At 44.9% G+C, this 18,137-nt stretch overlaps 2 protein-coding genes across 2 annotated transcripts in view; one reads left to right on the forward strand and one right to left on the reverse strand.

Moving 5' to 3' along the window:
- The window catches only part of LOC146190610 (oxysterol-binding protein-related protein 1-like), a 70,005-nt gene extending 64,709 nt beyond the window's left edge, over positions 1-5,296 (reverse strand). Inside the window, exons 1-5 of the mRNA XM_084600999.1 lie at positions 4,850-5,296; positions 4,200-4,285; positions 2,407-2,481; positions 1,165-1,276; positions 917-1,002 (exon numbers count right to left, since the gene is read on the reverse strand). Coding sequence (XP_084457125.1) covers positions 917-1,002; positions 1,165-1,276; positions 2,407-2,481; positions 4,200-4,285; positions 4,850-5,018 — 528 coding nt within the window. The 5' untranslated portion in view covers positions 5,019-5,296. The remainder of the gene's footprint in view (positions 1-916; positions 1,003-1,164; positions 1,277-2,406; positions 2,482-4,199; positions 4,286-4,849) is intronic.
- A 278-nt stretch (positions 5,297-5,574) lies between these two features.
- Positions 5,575-11,639, forward strand: LOC146190611 (ATPase inhibitor mai-2, mitochondrial-like). Its single transcript, XM_084601006.1, has 4 exons — positions 5,575-5,726; positions 6,125-6,179; positions 6,453-6,542; positions 11,348-11,639. The coding sequence occupies exons 1-4, from the start codon at positions 5,668-5,670 to the stop codon at positions 11,477-11,479; spliced, it is 336 nt and encodes a 111-aa protein (XP_084457132.1). The 5' UTR covers positions 5,575-5,667; the 3' UTR covers positions 11,480-11,639.
- The last annotated feature ends 6,498 nt before the right edge of the window (positions 11,640-18,137 follow it).

Raw genomic sequence — 18,137 nt, forward strand, 5'->3', positions numbered from 1 at the left:
TGCAATTGAATGCAGTTGCCCGCAAAGTTGGTTTAATTCAAACAGCTGCACTTTGTTTGAACATATGCTCAGGCTCTGTCAACTTAAGTGCGTCAAAATGCTCTCATCATTTTGAAACATTTCGACCTTTTTTAGGTTCGAACTGTTGAGAGTTGATTGCTTTCTATCTACAGGAGAACAAACCACTCACTGCGCAACTGTATGTCCTCCTTGGGACATGGTGACTGAAAGCATACCCTTGCTATGTTGGTAACGCTAGAGCATTTTAACACTGGCTCACAGGCACCATAAACCACCACCACAGAATTCTTTTGTTTCTTGTCCTGGCTCTTTCATGCACCTTTTGCAGCAACAGTGACGTCGACGGTATCAGAATCTTGGAAGAACGCTAACATTATCTTAATCCAGAAGTCCAAGTGGGTTCAATTCCCAAAGATCTGCCCAATTTGGCCATAATATATGGTCTCACGATGTCACACAACCTGCTACCAATCAGTACCAAGCCCTGTTACTTGCCAACTACCACCCACCAGAGAGGCACGCTTCCGAAGAGGTACAGTACAGACAGACAACGGCCTTTCCATGGAGTGAAAAAGTGGTATGTTGCACCTTAGTCAGTCAAGCCTCGATAACCCAACCCATAGGGGGTCAAAAATTTGTCTTCGTTATGTAGACTTTGAATTGAGAAGGTGTCTTTGCAATGCCTTTGCCTCTGACTGAATCAAAAAGCGAATGAACCAGAGGTTCGAATTATGCACATTTGGGTTAACAGAAAGCCACTGTATACATTCCTTTCATCCTGCTCTTTAAATCAAGCATAAAAAATACACAGCACTCTCCACAAAAGAAAATCTACAGATGATACCTGGAGTATCCTGAAACTAGTTGAATGCCAAAAAATGTAGGAAACACGCACCAGACTTTGTATCGGCTGCACATTCCCCTCCTTTGCAGCAGAGAAAAGTTTGTCCGCTTTTCTCTTAGCATCAGCTGTCTCCGCGGCTGGAAAGATGAAAAAGAAAGAGTACGGTTATATCTGAGGTACAATTAACCAAAATATGTATGGCCCATGTTTGGAAATATGTCAGCGATCGTGGTGCCAATCTCGTACCCCAGCAATATAACAGTGACATGCAGAAAGAGAATCAAACCACTTTTTCATACCTGCCAAAATGCGCTTAATGTCATCATCCTTGGCCACGTCTCGTGGAGACTGCCCTTCACAGTTTATTATGAAGACATCGGCATTATGCTTCAAAAGAAGCATCACGAGGCCCTGCAAAGGAAGATTGTGTAAAGTCAAGCTGATTTCATTCAGTTCAAATCAACATTAGATATAAGCATGGAACTTTTTAAGAATGCCTTTATCATGGTGGTAGGCTCGTAGCGCATAAGAAACAGCACATGATTATTATGCCTTAGCCATACTGAGGGTTCAAAGGAACATTTTTTTAAACATTGCATCTTCTTAAATAGCTTGGACGCAGGGGCCTCACCATCATTCCCTCTTGGACTTTATCAGAACTGCCAACCATTTTTCTTTCATTTAATATCTGTTTGTTTTATTTTTACATAATCCTTAATGCCCCAAGGCAATAAATAGAGCTATTAAAAAAAAAGACCAGCACAATGAAACAATATTTCAAAATGTACAAAGCTTAGAACAAACACTGAATCAGAACTATAACTGCAGATTGTAAAGTTAAACTACTGGGGCTTAAAGGGCAACTCTGAAGTTTTTTGTACATCATGAACTGATAGCCAGTCTCATAATATCCCCTGTCTCTGTTATAACAAACTATTTTTGAAAATACCAAGTGGAGCAATTTCACAAACAGTGAAAACAGCAAACTAAAACTAACTCTATTACCAGAGACTGCTTCTCATGATACAGCAACGTTGTCAAAAAACACTCGCAACCATACTAAAAGGCTGAAGTAGCAACTGAAAACCACAAATCTTTCACAAAATGTTTCATGTTTTTGTTTTTGAAGTGGCAGCAGGTATTAATGAAAGGGGAATGTCTGTAACAACAAAAATGCAATGTTCCGCCCAGAAGCAATTCTCAATGAGTATTTTAAAATGAGTTTGCAAAAGAATAAAATACTGCACACCTGCCAAACAAAAAGTAATCAAGAATGAGACGAAACCATATCATCAGTACAGTCAATGTAATACTGAGGAGAATCTGGAGCTTCTCTCTTGAAAGAGAACCCTACTGAACTCAAATTTCCATACGTTAGAGCATGTAGTCCATTCTAGGATGTAGTCTGACATCTGCAGTGTTGATATGTGTGTAGCTCACCTTTTTTGTTCTTTCTTTCACGCAACTTTTTTGCAGGAGGCAAGCAGCCTTCTTGATACAAATACTGAGAGAGCCTTCCCTGCTTTTACTTTAACACCCACCTCTCGTCCAGTGTAAGCAGCCTTGTGCAGAGGAGTGTCCCCCTCACGATTGATGACGTCCACATAAGCACCATGCTGCACATGGGAGAAGCACAGGCATTCATTTTGCCTATATTCGCGTCACCAATAAAAGAAATAAACAAAAGGTACCCTTTAAAACAGAATAAGAGATGAGATGAAAGGAGAGCATCAGCAAATAAGTAACCCCACTGATTTTATGTTGATATCTTGATCACCAATGCTTGATCACACAATGTAAAAAGATTTTTCATGAGCTAATCACTAAGTAAAAAGCCATCCCCTATCATCATGCTGGTGGACGAAACCAATCCCACTGCATGTTAGCTGGCATCGTGCAACAGTCAAACAAGAGTGCATGTAGAGTGGTGCAGATGCTTCACAAAGAAACGATGCAATGCAGTGATCCTTTCACTTAAAAACCAATAAGGCTCAAACGGTCCACAGTCTGATTATCAAAGCATTATGAGCTTTCGAGTATCGGATAAAATTGCTCTACTGATGATGTCCACGAACTACAGGGCATGCCTCAACTAATCCACTATGGCAGCGCTACAAAGGACTTTTCCTGTTGGCAATTTAGGTGGAATTAAGCTTGTTTTTAAAATTTCAGGATAAGTTCTCACTTGTTTGCTAATAGTGGTAACCTTGTGTGTGTCCGGGCTTTTGTTTCTCGCGAGTGTAAAAGAATATAAATGAGAGAAAAATAAATCGCTATAATGATATTTGAAAACAACCAGCGTAAAAGCAGAGTGGTAGGCACTTGATGTACACTATGAGGGAAATATAAAACCGTAGACATCAAAGATGATCACTCTTCTACAATGAACAGGTGGATGATGAAAAAAAACGTGAAAAGTATAACTTAAACTTATCTAGTTTGATGAGCGGTTACTCGGTTTAGAGTTAGCCAAATGTTGACCCATCCCAACCAAATTGCTCACAGCGGCTTTGGTGACACTATTTGTCTAAAACTATAGGAGACGCTTACGCTCCGCATTTAAAGGTGTGACAGTGTTAAGGGCTCCTATCTGCAGCTTTCATGGCAGTTCCTTGTTTGCATTCATGTAGTTTCAGCTTGCGTAGACCAATTCCTTAACTTGTGCCTCTAATATCTCACACATTCTTACTAGCATACAGATCTGATCTAGCATGTCATTCAGCTGCCAGTCACAATTGACCACCTCACAGAAATAATTTAATATAAATCTGTACTTTAACCAAGCCGCACGAACATGTCTGCATGGCCTAGCTGTGCGCCCTACTCGAGATCCGAGAGGCCCAGAAGCCTGATTCCTATCTTACCTTAAATGAGCAACCAGAGTTGGCAGCTCCTCCAAACTTTGTAACAGCATGTGGTATTGCTACATAGAAAACTCGGATCACGGGGTGTTGATAGAGAAGGTTGAAGCTGCAGAGTGAGAGTCTTGCTAGTCTTCATTAAAGCGCTTTGTTTTTAGACCTTCTTGGGGCCTACCAAGATGAGACACTCGTGAAGCGTGCTGGGTGTGCGTAGGACTCCTTCCGTCAATCCACGAGACAGTATCGTTATGTCACACAACCCATCAAGGAATGGGTGCTTGGCCATGTCATCTGCCAACTATCACCTGCTAAAGCCATGTTCGTGACACATGCCAGGCAAATTCTGGTGAGGGACATTTGGGGAACAATTCTGGTGAGGGACATTTGGGGAACAGTAGCCGAGCGCCATAACCACTGCTCTACCCCGGCAGGTTTATAATAGAGAAATTTACTCTACAAACGTCCATACAGACCTCCAGCAGAAGTTCGGCCACATCAAAATGCCCAAAGTAGCAAGCTAGGTGCAGTGGTGTCCAGCCCAAGTTTGCCTTTTGTGTACCTTTAAAGAAATAAAAAAGAAGGCACTGCTGCAAGACAAAATGCCAATTAACTACTCTCCACTAGATAACTGCAAGGGAGAAGAAAAAAAAAAAAAAAAAAAAAAAAAACCTTGTATGATAAATCACAGAATCAACCAATTAAAACGTAAGTAAAGAACTACACACGTTCCAACGCTTAGGAGCACATCATTTAATGTGGTAATTTGCCAACCAGGGTTATGCAGGTTTCCAATTTTACTTCGATGACATCGTTAGCACACGCGATCACGAACTTTTCGAAGCACAAAGTATAAGTTCATAATACACTGTCAAGATACTCTGCATTCTTTGGCTAATCCTAGTCTCTGGCGCCACGATGCCCATCTGCGTTTATCGTGTTCACGCCTTCCTAAAAGGATAAGCGTGGAGACGACTGTCGGCCACGACCTACTGCATACAGTAGATCGTGCTGTCGGCACTGGCAACAGATGATAAAAAATTTCAAGCAGCATAGCACCTGTGAACCGATCATCTGACCAGCTGGCGATCAGCTGACAGACAAAAAAGAAATGTGAGACTCGGACCTTTACAGTCAACGTTGGGGGCAACCTTTTTCACTGTGGCATTGTTCAAGAGATTCTCGACGACGGTGTAGGTACCCGATCTAGCCGCTTGTAACAGTTCATCTTCGGGAGAAAGCTCGACAGCACCGCTGGCGTCTTCGTCGTCCGACAGAACGCTCATGATCGTCATCCACAAAACACAACGCGCAGTTCTTTACGTCTGACGGGCGAACACGAGACAGGTGTTAGGTAAACAACGCCTCCTCAGAGCACTCGAACAGACGACACCTCCGTTATCCTCCGCTAGTGAACGTGCTCTGTGACGCGTTTGCGGCACCCGCGAAGCAGTATTAAATGTAATAAATAACTGAAAGTGCAAACATGTGCAAGCTGTCATAAAAAACGCACTGTCGCACTTCAGCGGTGCCGACAACCAGAAAGCAGAAACAGCGACAGTCACGTTGGTCACGTGTCAAAATTATTGCCCAAATTTTATATTTTTGCATCGGACTATTTTAGCGCCGAACTTGCGTAATAACACCTCGCTTTGTCAGCTGTTTAGGAAAATTAACTAAGGTAAAATAAATGTGTAAAATTTTGGCTTACATATTTTCACATTGGCCTTTTCACATTTTGGTAGTCCAGTTTAAGAGATGCTAAGGGGGTGATATTCATTTTAACACTAATTTAAATACTTTCTTCACAATAGTTACTTGTAATGCATTTTATTTTCAAAATAACATATTTATTGTAATAAACTTTTGTTAGGGATTAGCCACGATTAGCCTAAAAGTGTGCGTGCCTGCGGCGCACGCTAACATCCCGCATTCACTGGCAAAATGGCGTTGCAGCAGTGTAGCCGGGTGGTGAGAAGCTTCAAAATTTTGCCGTGCTTAAGGTAAAAATATACCCTATTCATTGTTTGTACGTGTTTGCGAATAAAAAGTTAATGGGTTAAGTTGGTCAGTGCGAAAATTGCATGTCGATTGCAAACTTTTTTTACGAGATAGGTGCTTATGGTATTTTAGCCCTAGACGACCTAGCAAACTTTGAAGGGTCAACTTGTTTTCTGCGTATGTCTGGGCCGCATGACTCGTCGTTAGCACCACGATTGCATATATGGCTCTGTGCACATTCTTTTTTCGTGGCTGTCAACCATGCTAAAGTTTCAAACATGCCGTGCTTAAAGTACGGTGAAGTGCAGTGTTCAGTCTCGTGTATATTTGCTTTCTGTTATTCGAGTATCATTTGCGCTTTCATGATGAACTTTGAATTTCACTCTGTACTCTCTTTCAGTCAAGTTCGTTTCCTGGACTCACAGTCCGGTGAATGGGGCAGTGGTTCTGGCAAGGTGGGTCATCGCCAACTAAATTTGCTTCCTTTTCTTAACTAGACTCGGTTAACGCTACTATACGACGCTACTACGTTCAAATCATCTAGGAGTAACTGTTTCGACCTGTCCATGGGCAGGTCCATTAGGTTTAGGTGCATTTTGTATGGCGGGATCCTTTTATTCCAGGACTGCTACACCAAGTAATCTATGTACTCCACGTCCATGCTTATAGCTTGCGCCATAGGGAAACCGCAGAAAGTCTGTTAATGTCTTCTTCACTTTGGTTTGCAGGGTGGCGGCACTGGCGGCAGCGTGCGTGAAGCTGGCGGTGCTTTCGGCAAAATGGAAGCAGCTCGTGAAGAAGAGTACTTTCGCAAGCTGGTCAGTTCAGACTACAGCTACCATGCATCCATCTGTAGATTTTTTGTCAACTCGATCAAAGTACCTCAAAACCCTATCCTGAAGTGCAGTATTGGTACCACCTTTCCTGTGTGGTATGATATTTGCTTGAGGCAGATCAGCGCTGTTTTGGAAGGAAGAACACAAACCTGTTCATTAATTATGTGGGGCTCAATTTCATTGCTGAAAAAGCAAATGACATGCACATAATGGGATTAACATATGGCAGAACTACCATATTTAGACATGATACGGATTAAGCAAATCCACAGGGTTATGAACTGAAACCCAATTAACACACATCATATAGCAGAGGTAGGGGCATTTCAGAGAGCCACATCTGTGGAGTATACTGCAGCCTCCAACTTGTCTGCCAGTAGGGTTCTACACATTAGCAAGGTTCATATTGTTACGAAGCAGCAAGCCGATGAAGACAGGAGACAGAACATGACCGATGACGGTGGTAGATGACGTTTAATGAATGTTCGCGGGCCTAGCATGAGCGCTCCTGCCCGCGCCACTGACCGCTTCTTCTTCCTTGTCGTCCGTAACATGACCCGGGGCCACCGAGCGATCGTCCCGATCGTGGACGAGGAAGTTTAGCGAAGTTAATGATTTTATGGCATGATGATGGGCGTGTCTGGATGCTTGAAGAAGAAAAGGAAGAAGGAAGAATAGAACGGCTTGCCGGTACGATGTCTGATGCGTGGGTGATCCGCCTCGGAGCTGTCAACCATCCGTCACCAGAGTCCATGGGACCGATGGCTCGAGGTCACGTCGGGCAGCTTGGGCGGGGGTTGCGTGTTCGTGTCCATCGGTTCCTTCGGGTCATTCAGGTCTTTCGGGTCCTTCGTCTCGGTTCTGATCGGTATGTCTCTTCTCCTTGTCTTCAGGTCTGGGCTGGGGGCTGGGCGGTGGTAGTTGTTCAGGTCTGGGCTTGAAGGGCTGGGGCGAAGCTGCTCGGCGATGTCCCTGGGCCCTCGGTGATGGTCCCAGCTTGAAGATGGTGTCGATGCTCCAAGGCGAAGATGGGGATGCCGTATGCCGCACCTCCAACCAAATGTTACGAAGCGGCAAGCCGATGAAGACAGGAGACAGAACATGACCGATGACGATGGTAGATGACGTTTAATGAATGTTCGCGGGCCTAGAGCGAGCGCTTCTGCCCGCGCCACTGCCCGCTTCTTCTTCCTTGTCGTCCGTAACAATATGAAAGTGCTTGAAATGCAGCTTTTGCCAATTGATGTCACGCATTTTTGAAGCAAAATCTGTTGTATTGGTGCTTGCAATGACTCATCCATATTGAGCTGACTAATCAGTTGCTTGCATTTCTGGTGCCCATTTTATGCATTGCACTACTCATGACCTTGCCCCTTCATGGCCCTTAAAAGGAAGTATTAAGGAGACTTCAGTTCCGCCTTTCAGCATATGACGCGATAATGTTAATGCTTCTGCACGCAGCTCGTCTTGAGGACCCCACACACTTGTTAGCATACTGTTTTAAGCTACCACATTATGTGAAAGGCCGCCCGACCTAGATATAAAGCCCCGATTCAACGAAATCGTATGAATGTGCCTACGTGGCCTAGGATTAGCATGGTGCGCTCGGGATGCAAGGTTCCAGAAGGCTCAATTCCCATCTCATGCTCCCAACTCAAAGGTGTAGCCTGAGTTGACATCTCCTGGCAACCCTGCCATGTCATATGGTTTCGTGAAGTTATGCTACCCACTGACCAGTTCATGCCAGACTATATCACCTGCTAGCATTCACATGGGAGAGGAATGCTCATGTTTTTTCTCTCATAGTTCCAATGCAAACTCTGGATTTGCAGCAGAGTGTACCCATAAACGTTTTCACATTAAAAATGAGAATAAACTGGCTGTGAAAAAAAAAAACAAAAATCTAGACAAATATTACTTGTTTCTAAAATGGTTAACTAAAAGAAGTCTGTCCTAAACGAATCGAAGGAAACAGCGCTACTAAGATGGCACAGGAGATCAGACGAACACATGCTCTGCCCTCCTGTCCCATCTTAGTAGCGCTGCCTCCTTCTGTTCGTGGTACTGGTACTGGCATGTGGCACTGGCATTTCTGGCACTGTATTGTTTTATGAATGCGGCCATGGCTAGCCTCCGGCCGTCCCTGCCGCTCACACCAAATATGGATTATCGTGATCAGCAAACGGCGTCTGTGCTACGTTGATTATTGCATCATTGCATTGCGCTTGTGTGGCGTGGGCACATTTCAAGTCATCACGACAAGGAAGAAGAAGCGGGCAGGAGCGCTCGCGCTAGGCCCGCGAACATTCATTAAACGTCATCTACCATCGTCATCGATCATGTTCTGTCTCCTGTCTTCATTGGCTTGCTGCTTCGTAACAATATGAACCTTGCTAATGTGTAGAACCCTGCTGGCAGACAAGTTGGAGGCTGCAGTATACTTCACAGATGTGGCTCTCTGAAATGCCCCTACCTCTGTTATATGATGTGTGTTAATTGGGTTTCAGTTCATAACCTGTGGATTTGCTTAATCCGTATCATGTCTAAATATGGTAGTTCTGCCATATGTTAATCCCATTATGTGCATGTCATTTGCTTTTTCAGCAGTGAAATTGAGCCCCACATAATTAATGAACAGGTTTGTGTTCTTCCTTCCAAAACAGCGCTGATCTGCCTCAAGCAAATATCATACCACACAGGAAAGGTGGTATCAATACTGCACTTCAGGATAGGGTTTTGAGGTACTTTAATCGAGTTGACAAAAAATGGACGACTTTTCGGAGCTTACCGAGTGCAGTGTTGAGGTGCGATTTGACCGTTAATGGTGAGCTCGTCCGCGGCCGGACTGGAGAGAGCGGCGGCGGTGCACTCTCTGTGGCTCACCCTGCAAGCTTCCGCAGATGGCGGCGAACTTGTGAGGGAACAGCGTGTTGCATGCAGTAAGCTGGGGGGTACCGGAGACGCGGTGGTACTGTGCGGACATCTGTGCTGCACCCCGCGCCTCTATGGCTTGCCCGTCCCTCGATGGTATGTAGTACGTCTTTGGACACGCAGCGCTGTCGAGGGAGTGCATTGGTGTCCCCGTCCTACTGAGGGATATTTGCGGCTGATGAAGAGTACGGCTTCTCAAGCACATTTTCAATTAGGGGTCCCAACTTGTTTGGAAGCTGCAGCCGGCATTTGCTTCTGGAGAGTCGAATTCAGTGTGCATGAGCTGCAACATGCTGCGAAGAAACACTCATGTTTTCACCACTGAGCCCTATGAAGGCCAGTGCTTGCTCGTAAGAGTTGGCGGATTTTACTTTTTTTTCCTGTAATATATTTTGATCTCTGTCAAAGCCTGTTAATAAAAAAAGTCTGTCTAAGGCTAGCAACGACAAAAAAAGGCAAAGCAGCGAAGGTCGAGCATTGATCTCACACCACAAAATAAACCGAAGTATTCACACCACTTCTCGAAGCCTACGTCATGTTCTGCGTAAGCTCTACGTCACCAGCAGTGACTGTTGCCAGATGAAAAATCATTTTCGGCCATTTTTCACAGCCGCCTTTTTCATACAGCCCACAAAATAAGTTTCACTACGCTGTTATTGTCAAGGTCACTTTCGAAAGTTGTTTAGAACACTTGACATGAAAAACTGAGCATGTTACACACTTCAGCATGCAGTTTTCAGACCAAAAGTTCACCTTAATCTCTTCTCCATACGCCACTTACGCTGCTTCAATTGGAGGAGGTATTCTTGAGAAGAACTTGTTGGAGGAAGCACGGAGGGGTGTTCATGAATCTGAATCGGCCCTGGAGTGGAGGAGCGGCTGTTTCTCCACTCCATGGAGTGAAGGTGGAGCGTTGAGTCGAGGCGCGTTTGTGAATATGGGCATTAGTGGTTGCATCATCACTCTTGTTTTTATTATGGTAAGCGTCATTTAGCACACAAGGAAAAGTTGTTAAATGTCACTGTTTTGCAAATCTGACAGTGCTACACTGTTAGCTGTGAAACACTAAAAGCTGCAATTCCATTTTGACCCTAGATTCGCTGCTTTACTTTGCATTCTTGATTGCATAATGATTTTGATTACTTACGGGCCCAAGCTTCAGGAAAATTTGAAGCGTGGCAGCCTTTCCTTGTTTATCTATAGTGTAGAAATTAAGAAGGCCTGACATGCTTCATTTTTGTGGAAAGACAATGGTTAGGTCTTGGCAGTTTTAGTTACGCTTAACATTGGGGCAGTGTAGAAAAGTAAATAAGTACTGATATGATAAGAACTTAGCACTGCAATGAAAAATGCGTATGCATGACATGTCACATCATCAGACATGTCACATCATCAGTTATGTCACATCATCAGTTATTTCACATCTCTGCCCTTTTTCCCCCTCTGTATTTGGGTGAGCATCTTGTGCTAGAAGCACATTTGGCTGTGGCATAATCATTTGTAAAAACTTTTTGATGTGACAGGATGTTAAATGAGTTGCACATTTTGGCGACTTATTTGTATATCATTATTGCAAGGCCTGATGCTTTGTCAACTACATCTTAGAGCTTTGTTTTACTGTGCATACTTGTTTTTTTAATGACATTGTTCAAACTGTATGCCAAGTTTAATATAACACTGCTCCTGAGTTTGAGTATTGCACTTGTTTCAAGTGATCCTGAAAAACATGGGAAAGTGTCAAATTTTGATTACAAGTATTTATTCTATAATTTTTTGGTGTTGTCTTTTTTGTGCATAGCCTTAATGGCATTACATGTTTTGGCATAACAATTGTGAATGACTTCCTTTGCTCACAGCAAAATCAGCAAATAGAGTTGCTGAAGACCCACATTGAAGATGAGATCAAGCAGCATGAGAAGCTCATCAAGCAGCACCAGGAAGAAATCGACAGGCACAAGAAGAAGATCCGAGACCTGAAGGAGCACTGAGCTGGCATTTCTGGAGGATGCCCCCCAGAGACACGTTTATTCCGTCTTTGTTCCAGTTTTTTTGTTTTTTCTTTTGCTGTGGGGATAAAGCAGTGAACAAGCCCCATCACGCAGTGGTTTTTGTAGCTATGCAGAAAGTAAAGGACTTGTAAAGCGTATAGCCATTGACCTCTCCTTTCACTTTAGGCTCAAGCAGAGCTGAGGCATGCAGCCACCAGCCTCGGTGGATGCGATTCCAGTGGTTATGGTTAAGAGACATGCTGAGAGACACCTATATATTCTGGGTTTGGTGCGTGGCAGTAGAACCGATGGGTCTTATCCCTTGTCAAAGGGAAAGTGACGAAGGCACCTCCTTGAGCCAGCTGCCTTAGTTTAGTTTAGTGCTGGTTTTTCGGTGCACTTTTTAATTGCATCTTCTCCTCTGCGATTTCTTCTTTCCTGGTGGAGGATAGCACGCCAGATGTTCTGGTTGAGCCTTCCACCTTTCCTTGCTACAGAGATAGTTGTGTAGAGGCTCACTGGTGGCCTGACTCATGTCTTAAAGAAATCTTTCTGGCTAATGAGCACTGTGTTGTCATGGGGATCTCTATTGTGGTTCGAGCTCTCAAAAGTTGCTGGAGTAAGGGGAAGGGGTTTCAACATTTATTAGTTTTCAACCCTAAAGAACGCAGTTAGATTATTCTCCCTCTGTTGAATGTTATCATTTCTCATGCTCATTTGAAGCTTTCTTGACTGTTTTGTCATAGCTTATTGGAATGTAGAGTTGATAGCAAAGTGATGGATATTCAAGCAAGCTAATTTCTTTAAACCGATGCTTTGTTACAGATTCACTACTTTCTTTGGGAAAACTATTTTGCTTATCTCAGTTATTGTATGGATTGGCTGTGACAGCAACCTTAATTTATGTCCTGCTACATTACCTTTCTGCATGCACATCTCGATTTCAACAGTAGAGCCTGATCTGTATTTTTCTTGTCTTGTTAATCCACAAATGACCTAACACAAGGCAGACATGGCTTGTTCTCAGCATACATGTGTAGGTACAGAAGCCCGAACCTCTGCTGGCTGTAGTGGGTTACGCAGCATTTTAATGGCTGTTTCCAAAGCATGCTTTGCAACTGCTATATTGTTGCCATAGTAGTATTTTCTTCCAAGCCATAAACTTTTGGTGCCAGGCATATAGCCAGACTACCTTGCCAGCTCTGTGTTTCCTTTTGCATCAAAAACTCTTTATACACAATTGAATAAAACCATGAATCGTGGATTAAATGTCTAGCTCATGTGCGAGGTTTAGTAACCCATCGTGAATAACCTCCATATTACGGTGTGCACAAATATGATTCAGCATTTAGCTATATTAAGAACCATATATGTATATTTCTTTTTATCCCTTATAACAATACTCACTCAAAGTACTCACTTAAGTTACATGTTCTATTTTGTTCAGACTGCGAGCAGATGTCTCTTAAGTGGCCAAGGCCACCGAAGTGATGTGGCTACGACATCAAAATCTTAGACATACAAAAGATGATTTTTCTACAGTTATTAATAGATTGACACAAATTTTACAAGGACACTAATATTTTAGCAGTAAATACAAACTGCATTATTTGGGTACATTTCTGCTACTTGACTGGCTTGCTACCATTCTGTAGCTCTTCTTCAGCAATTAGGTGTCGAGCATTATCAGATGTCTGCCTGTTGTTCTCTATGCACATTGTCTCGTTCTGCTGCTGTTTGCATACAACAGCAGAATTCTTAAAAAGCTTGTAATTGTTCTGCAGTGTTGCGTGCAGAGGGGAATATTACTTATTTTCCGTGTGTCATTTTTGCTATTAGTTTCTTCATGATAGACTTTGGAGTTAGTCGTCAAGTGACATAGGAGTATCTTCCATGGCTAAAGTGGAGTGAAAGGTATTTCTCCAGAGAGGAACCGTGGGCTCATAGCTCTCATTAGATTATCATAGATTGACTACAACACTGTAAGGAGAAACACAAGTACAAGACAGCAGTTCGTATTCTTATACTTGTAAATATATGGCCCGATCCTATGCGTGCCTGAGGCAGTTGTCCAATCTGCAATAATGTCGACGCTTTAGCACTGCTGTTGAGAGAAAGCATAAGCACTGGTTCGTACACACAAGCATGGCAGGACAGCAGGAAAATACAAAAAAAAAAACGGGATAATGTTCACAAATGCAGGCGCACTGTTTTAATGAGACACCCGAGATGCACCTTTTGTTTGAATGCTTGAGGCACATACTTTTTCTTATGCAGATACCTCTATCTTTCCCTCCACCCTGATCCCCCAAGATGCGGTCGGAAGAGCAGTGGGTAAAACAGTCTGGTTTCTGCGATGGCTGGGCCTTTAGTGATTGCTTATGGTTTTTCTTCTGAAGTCGCAAACATTGCATTAGAGAAGGATGTTGAAGGTAATCTAGCGCAGTAGCAGTCACAAGGATTGGTTTTCAGGGATTTTGATGGTCTTGCTTATACAAAAAAGAAAATGAAAGATTTATTTTTTATTTGTACTACTTTCGTGTGCTTTGTTGAACAGTAAATGATGAATGACGTAGATGTTTTACCATAACTCATGTTTTGAGCCCGGGCGGGGTAGGCGCAGTGGTTAGGGCGCTCGACTACTGTGGCCAAGGACGCGGGATAGAATCGCGGCCTCGGCGGGCGCTTTTCGATGGAGGAGAGAGAGAGAAAACTATTTGTCAATGATTGGTATTTGCCTTGGGCTGCATTCAGCTGCTCCAGGTGGCCGGCAGTCCAAGTCTGTCAGCGACCTCTTGCGCTCTTGCCGAGGCCCGGGACTGGACGTCTGGGTCCTGGCTGGCGAGAACAGCTTCCCAGTGTTCCAGCGAGGGAGGTGGTACTAGATCTGCCGGAGGCGGAACCTCCGCGCAGTCCCAGATTATATGGTCTAAGGTGGCAGGCTCGCCGCACAGTTGGCAGTACAGATTTAATATATCGGGAAAGATCTTGGCATAAGTCCAAGGGTTTGGTAGCCTGGTCTCGGCTGAGCGAAGCGTGCGGTGGAGGCAGGCTCGCCCTGAGCTCTTTGTAGTAAGTGGTAATGGCCTGATAGGTATCCACAGTCTCACTCCGTCGGGCACCCGCGTCAGAGATCCCCTCACCAGCTTGGCTGACAAAACCTCGAGCATATTGGTGAGCGGCCTCGTTCCCCGGGACGCCCGAGTGAGCCGGGACCCATACGAGATCCACTACGTTACTAGCTTTTGCCAACGCACTAAGAATTTTAAATGCAGTGGCGGAGATACGACCCCTGGCGATGTTGCGAAGGACCGTTCTGGAATCACTGATAATAGTGCTGGTTCCGTTCTGAACAATTCCTAGGGCTATTGCGGCCTCTTCTGAATCTTCTACTCGGCCCGTGACCACCGTAGCTGCTACCCTGCGGGAGATGCTCACCGCGCTCATAACGAAAGCTTCCTTTCCTGTAATGTTGTATTTTGCCGCATCGACATACACGGCACTATCGTCCCCTTGATACTTTTTGCCTGTGTTCTGTGCGATGTTAGTGCACGTTAAAGAATCCCAGGTGGTCTAAATTTCCGGAGTCCTCCACTACAGCGTCTGTAGCCTGAGTCGCTTTGGGATGTTCAACCCCAAAACCAAACCAATCATGTTTTAAATATGAATATCGGTATTTATGTATATTCATATTATAGTGTTTATCTAACAATGATATATTATGAATGATAGTGCAAGTCATAAAATTCAATGTGACTGCAAGCAAAAATGACCTGCATCTTTTCTCAGTATAGATCTTGCTTACAAAAATATAACATGTAATAGTGTGCAGCTTTCCGCTGGCGCTAATTTCAGAAAGGAAGATTGCTCCTAAGGCACCACGAAAGGAAACTCTTGGAAGAACATACGCAGAGGGACCGTCGGCGGCTGCATTTCGGTGGAGGTGAAATGGAGTGGTGTCCGTGTACTGTGGGACGTCACTGCACATTAACCTCATGTGGTCGAAATTTCTGGAGTCCTCCACTACGGCATCTCTCAGCCCGAGTTGCTCTGGGAGGTTCAACCCCCATAAACCATAACCGATTTGTGGTGGAAATTACTCCGGAGGCCTCCACTGCGGCTCTTTCTTTCTACTATTAACGGCTTCCTCCCCTCCCTTAGTGCGTGATTCAGACGTCCACAGAAACAAACTGTGGCAGATACTGTGCCTTTCCTTTTCTGTGATGTGTGAGCGAGATTCCGTTAGTGACATATACGATGTCTTTCCTGTAAACCAGTTAAGAACGCCGGTGAAATTTGATGCGTTCAACGGGACGCTCAGACTTTCGCCTTTCTCCACTGTAGATTCTGCAGTGCTCTCGGAACTTTTGTTGCGAAAGCAACATACACTATAGTCGTCGAGCCATTTCGCGTGGCACAGCGTGGACCAAGCGGCACACGCGCGAGGAGTCGCGTGACGTCAGAGACAGCAGCTGGTGATTGCGGCCACCCAGGGGAGTGACGCGAGCATCGAGGAGCGCTTGCAAGCGGCGGCGGACACCATGGTGTCCTACGCGGCCAAAAGGGGCCTCTCGTGCTCTCCACAAAAATCGGAACTGTTTATCTACAACCCGAAGGCGCTCAGGTGCAAACGCCAGATAAACATTAGCGTAACAGTAGACGGCCAAACAGTGCCACCACCACCACCATCATCATCATCATCATCATAATCATCAGCCTGATTATACCCACTGCAGGGCGAAGGCTTCTCCCATATTTCTCCACATAACCCGGTTCTGTGCTAGCTGCATCCACTTGACCCCTGCGAACTTCTTTATCTCATCCGCCCACCTAACTTTCTGCCGCCCCCTGCTACGCTTTCCTTCCCTTGGAATCCAGTTTGTTACCCTCAGCGACCATCGGTTATCCTCTCTTCGCACTAGATATCCTGCCCATGTCCATTTCTTCTTCTAATTTCCACTAGAATGTCGGTAACTTGAGTTATTTCTCTGACCCACTCTGCACGCTTCCTATCTCTTAATGTTACCCCTACCATTTTTCGTTCCATAGCCCTCTGGGTTGTCCTCAACTTAAGTAGAACTCTCTTGGTTAACCTCCACGTTTCAGCCCCATAGGTGAGTACAGGCAAGATGCAACTGTTGTATACTTTCATCTTGAGCGATACCGGTAAGCTGCTAGTCATAATCTGCGAGTGCTTGCCAAATGCGCTCCATCCCAATCTTATTCTTCTTGTTATTTCATTTTCATGGTCCGGATCTGCGGTTACTACCTGTCCTAAGTAGACATATTCGCCTTCTACTTCCAGTATTTCGCTACCTAATGTAAACTGCTGTTCCTTCCCGAGGCTGTTGAACATTACCTTAGTCTTCTGCATATTGATTTTCAAGCCTACCTTTCTACTTTTTCTGTCTAGGTCATCAATCATTATTTGAAGTTCATCCCCCGAGTTGCTCAGCAAGGCAATGTCATCAGCAAATCGCAGATTGCTGAGGTATTCTCCATCTACCCTTATCCCTAACTGCTCCCATTCCAAGTCTCCGAATACTTCCTCTAAACAAGCTGTGAATAGTACTGGGGAGATTGTGTCTCCTTGCCTAACACCTTTCTTTATGGGAATTTTGTTTCTTTATGCAGAACTATGGTTGCTGTGCAGCCACTATAAATATCTTCCAGCACTTTCACATACGGCTCGTCTACCCCCTGATTTCGCAACAGTGCCAAAAGTCGAACAAATTAGGATCCTGGGGCTGTTTCTACAAGTAGATGGGTACAACGATACAACGGTAAAGAAACCGAACGCGTACGCCACGCAAGTCACGGGTCTGTTCAGGAGAATCGCACTCAAGAGTCGGGGCCTTAAGGAACGAAGCCTCCTGAAACTAATGCAGGCTTACATCACTAGCCGCATATGTTACGCCACACCATTCGTAAACATCAGATCAGACGAAAAGCAGAGAATAGACGCACTCATCAGACGATGCGCGAAGAGAGCTCTGGGACTACCCATCTCGACCTCGACTGAACGCCTCCTCGAAATGGGGGTGCACAACAATTGGACGGAACTAGCGGAGGCTGTGCGCATGGCGCAACTAGAAAGATTGAGCAGAACCACCACAGGCAGAACCATCCTCGGCTGGGTGGGACTGCAGTCAGATAGAGGAACAAGCCACAAAGTAGACATTCCACGAAAGTGTCGCGAATATATAATAGTGCCCCCCCCCCCCCCCCCCCCCCTACCTAAAAACATGCACCCTACGTACAACAAGGGGAGGAGACAAAAGAGGGCCGAGACTCTCGCAAAGAAAGCGGGGAAAATGAAGCCGGGGGAGGTCGCCTACGTGGACGCGGCTAGCGGGAAGTCGGGGGCGGCGGTCGTCAACGGCCGCGGCGTACCCGCCGCCGCCGCGTCCGTTAGAAGCCGAAATGTAGACAGGGCTATGGTGGCCACCATAACAGGGCTGAAGAAGTTGCAATAGCGCTTGCTTGCGTTGGAACGGAAGCCAGCGTAGTTATTAGTGACAGCAAAACAGCTGTTTGGAACTTTGGAAAAGGGAGGGTCTCGAAGGAGGCAGCCAAAATTTTAGAGAAAGGAAAACTTGAAAGAAGGATCCGAATTATTTGGACCCCCGCGCACGAGTCCGTCCCCGGTAACGAGGCG

Source organism: Amblyomma maculatum, chromosome 4, assembly GCF_055883805.1.
Source record: "Amblyomma maculatum isolate TAMU_Amacu chromosome 4, ASM5588380v1, whole genome shotgun sequence".
In the NCBI taxonomy this organism is placed as follows: Eukaryota; Metazoa; Arthropoda; class Arachnida; order Ixodida; family Ixodidae; genus Amblyomma; species Amblyomma maculatum.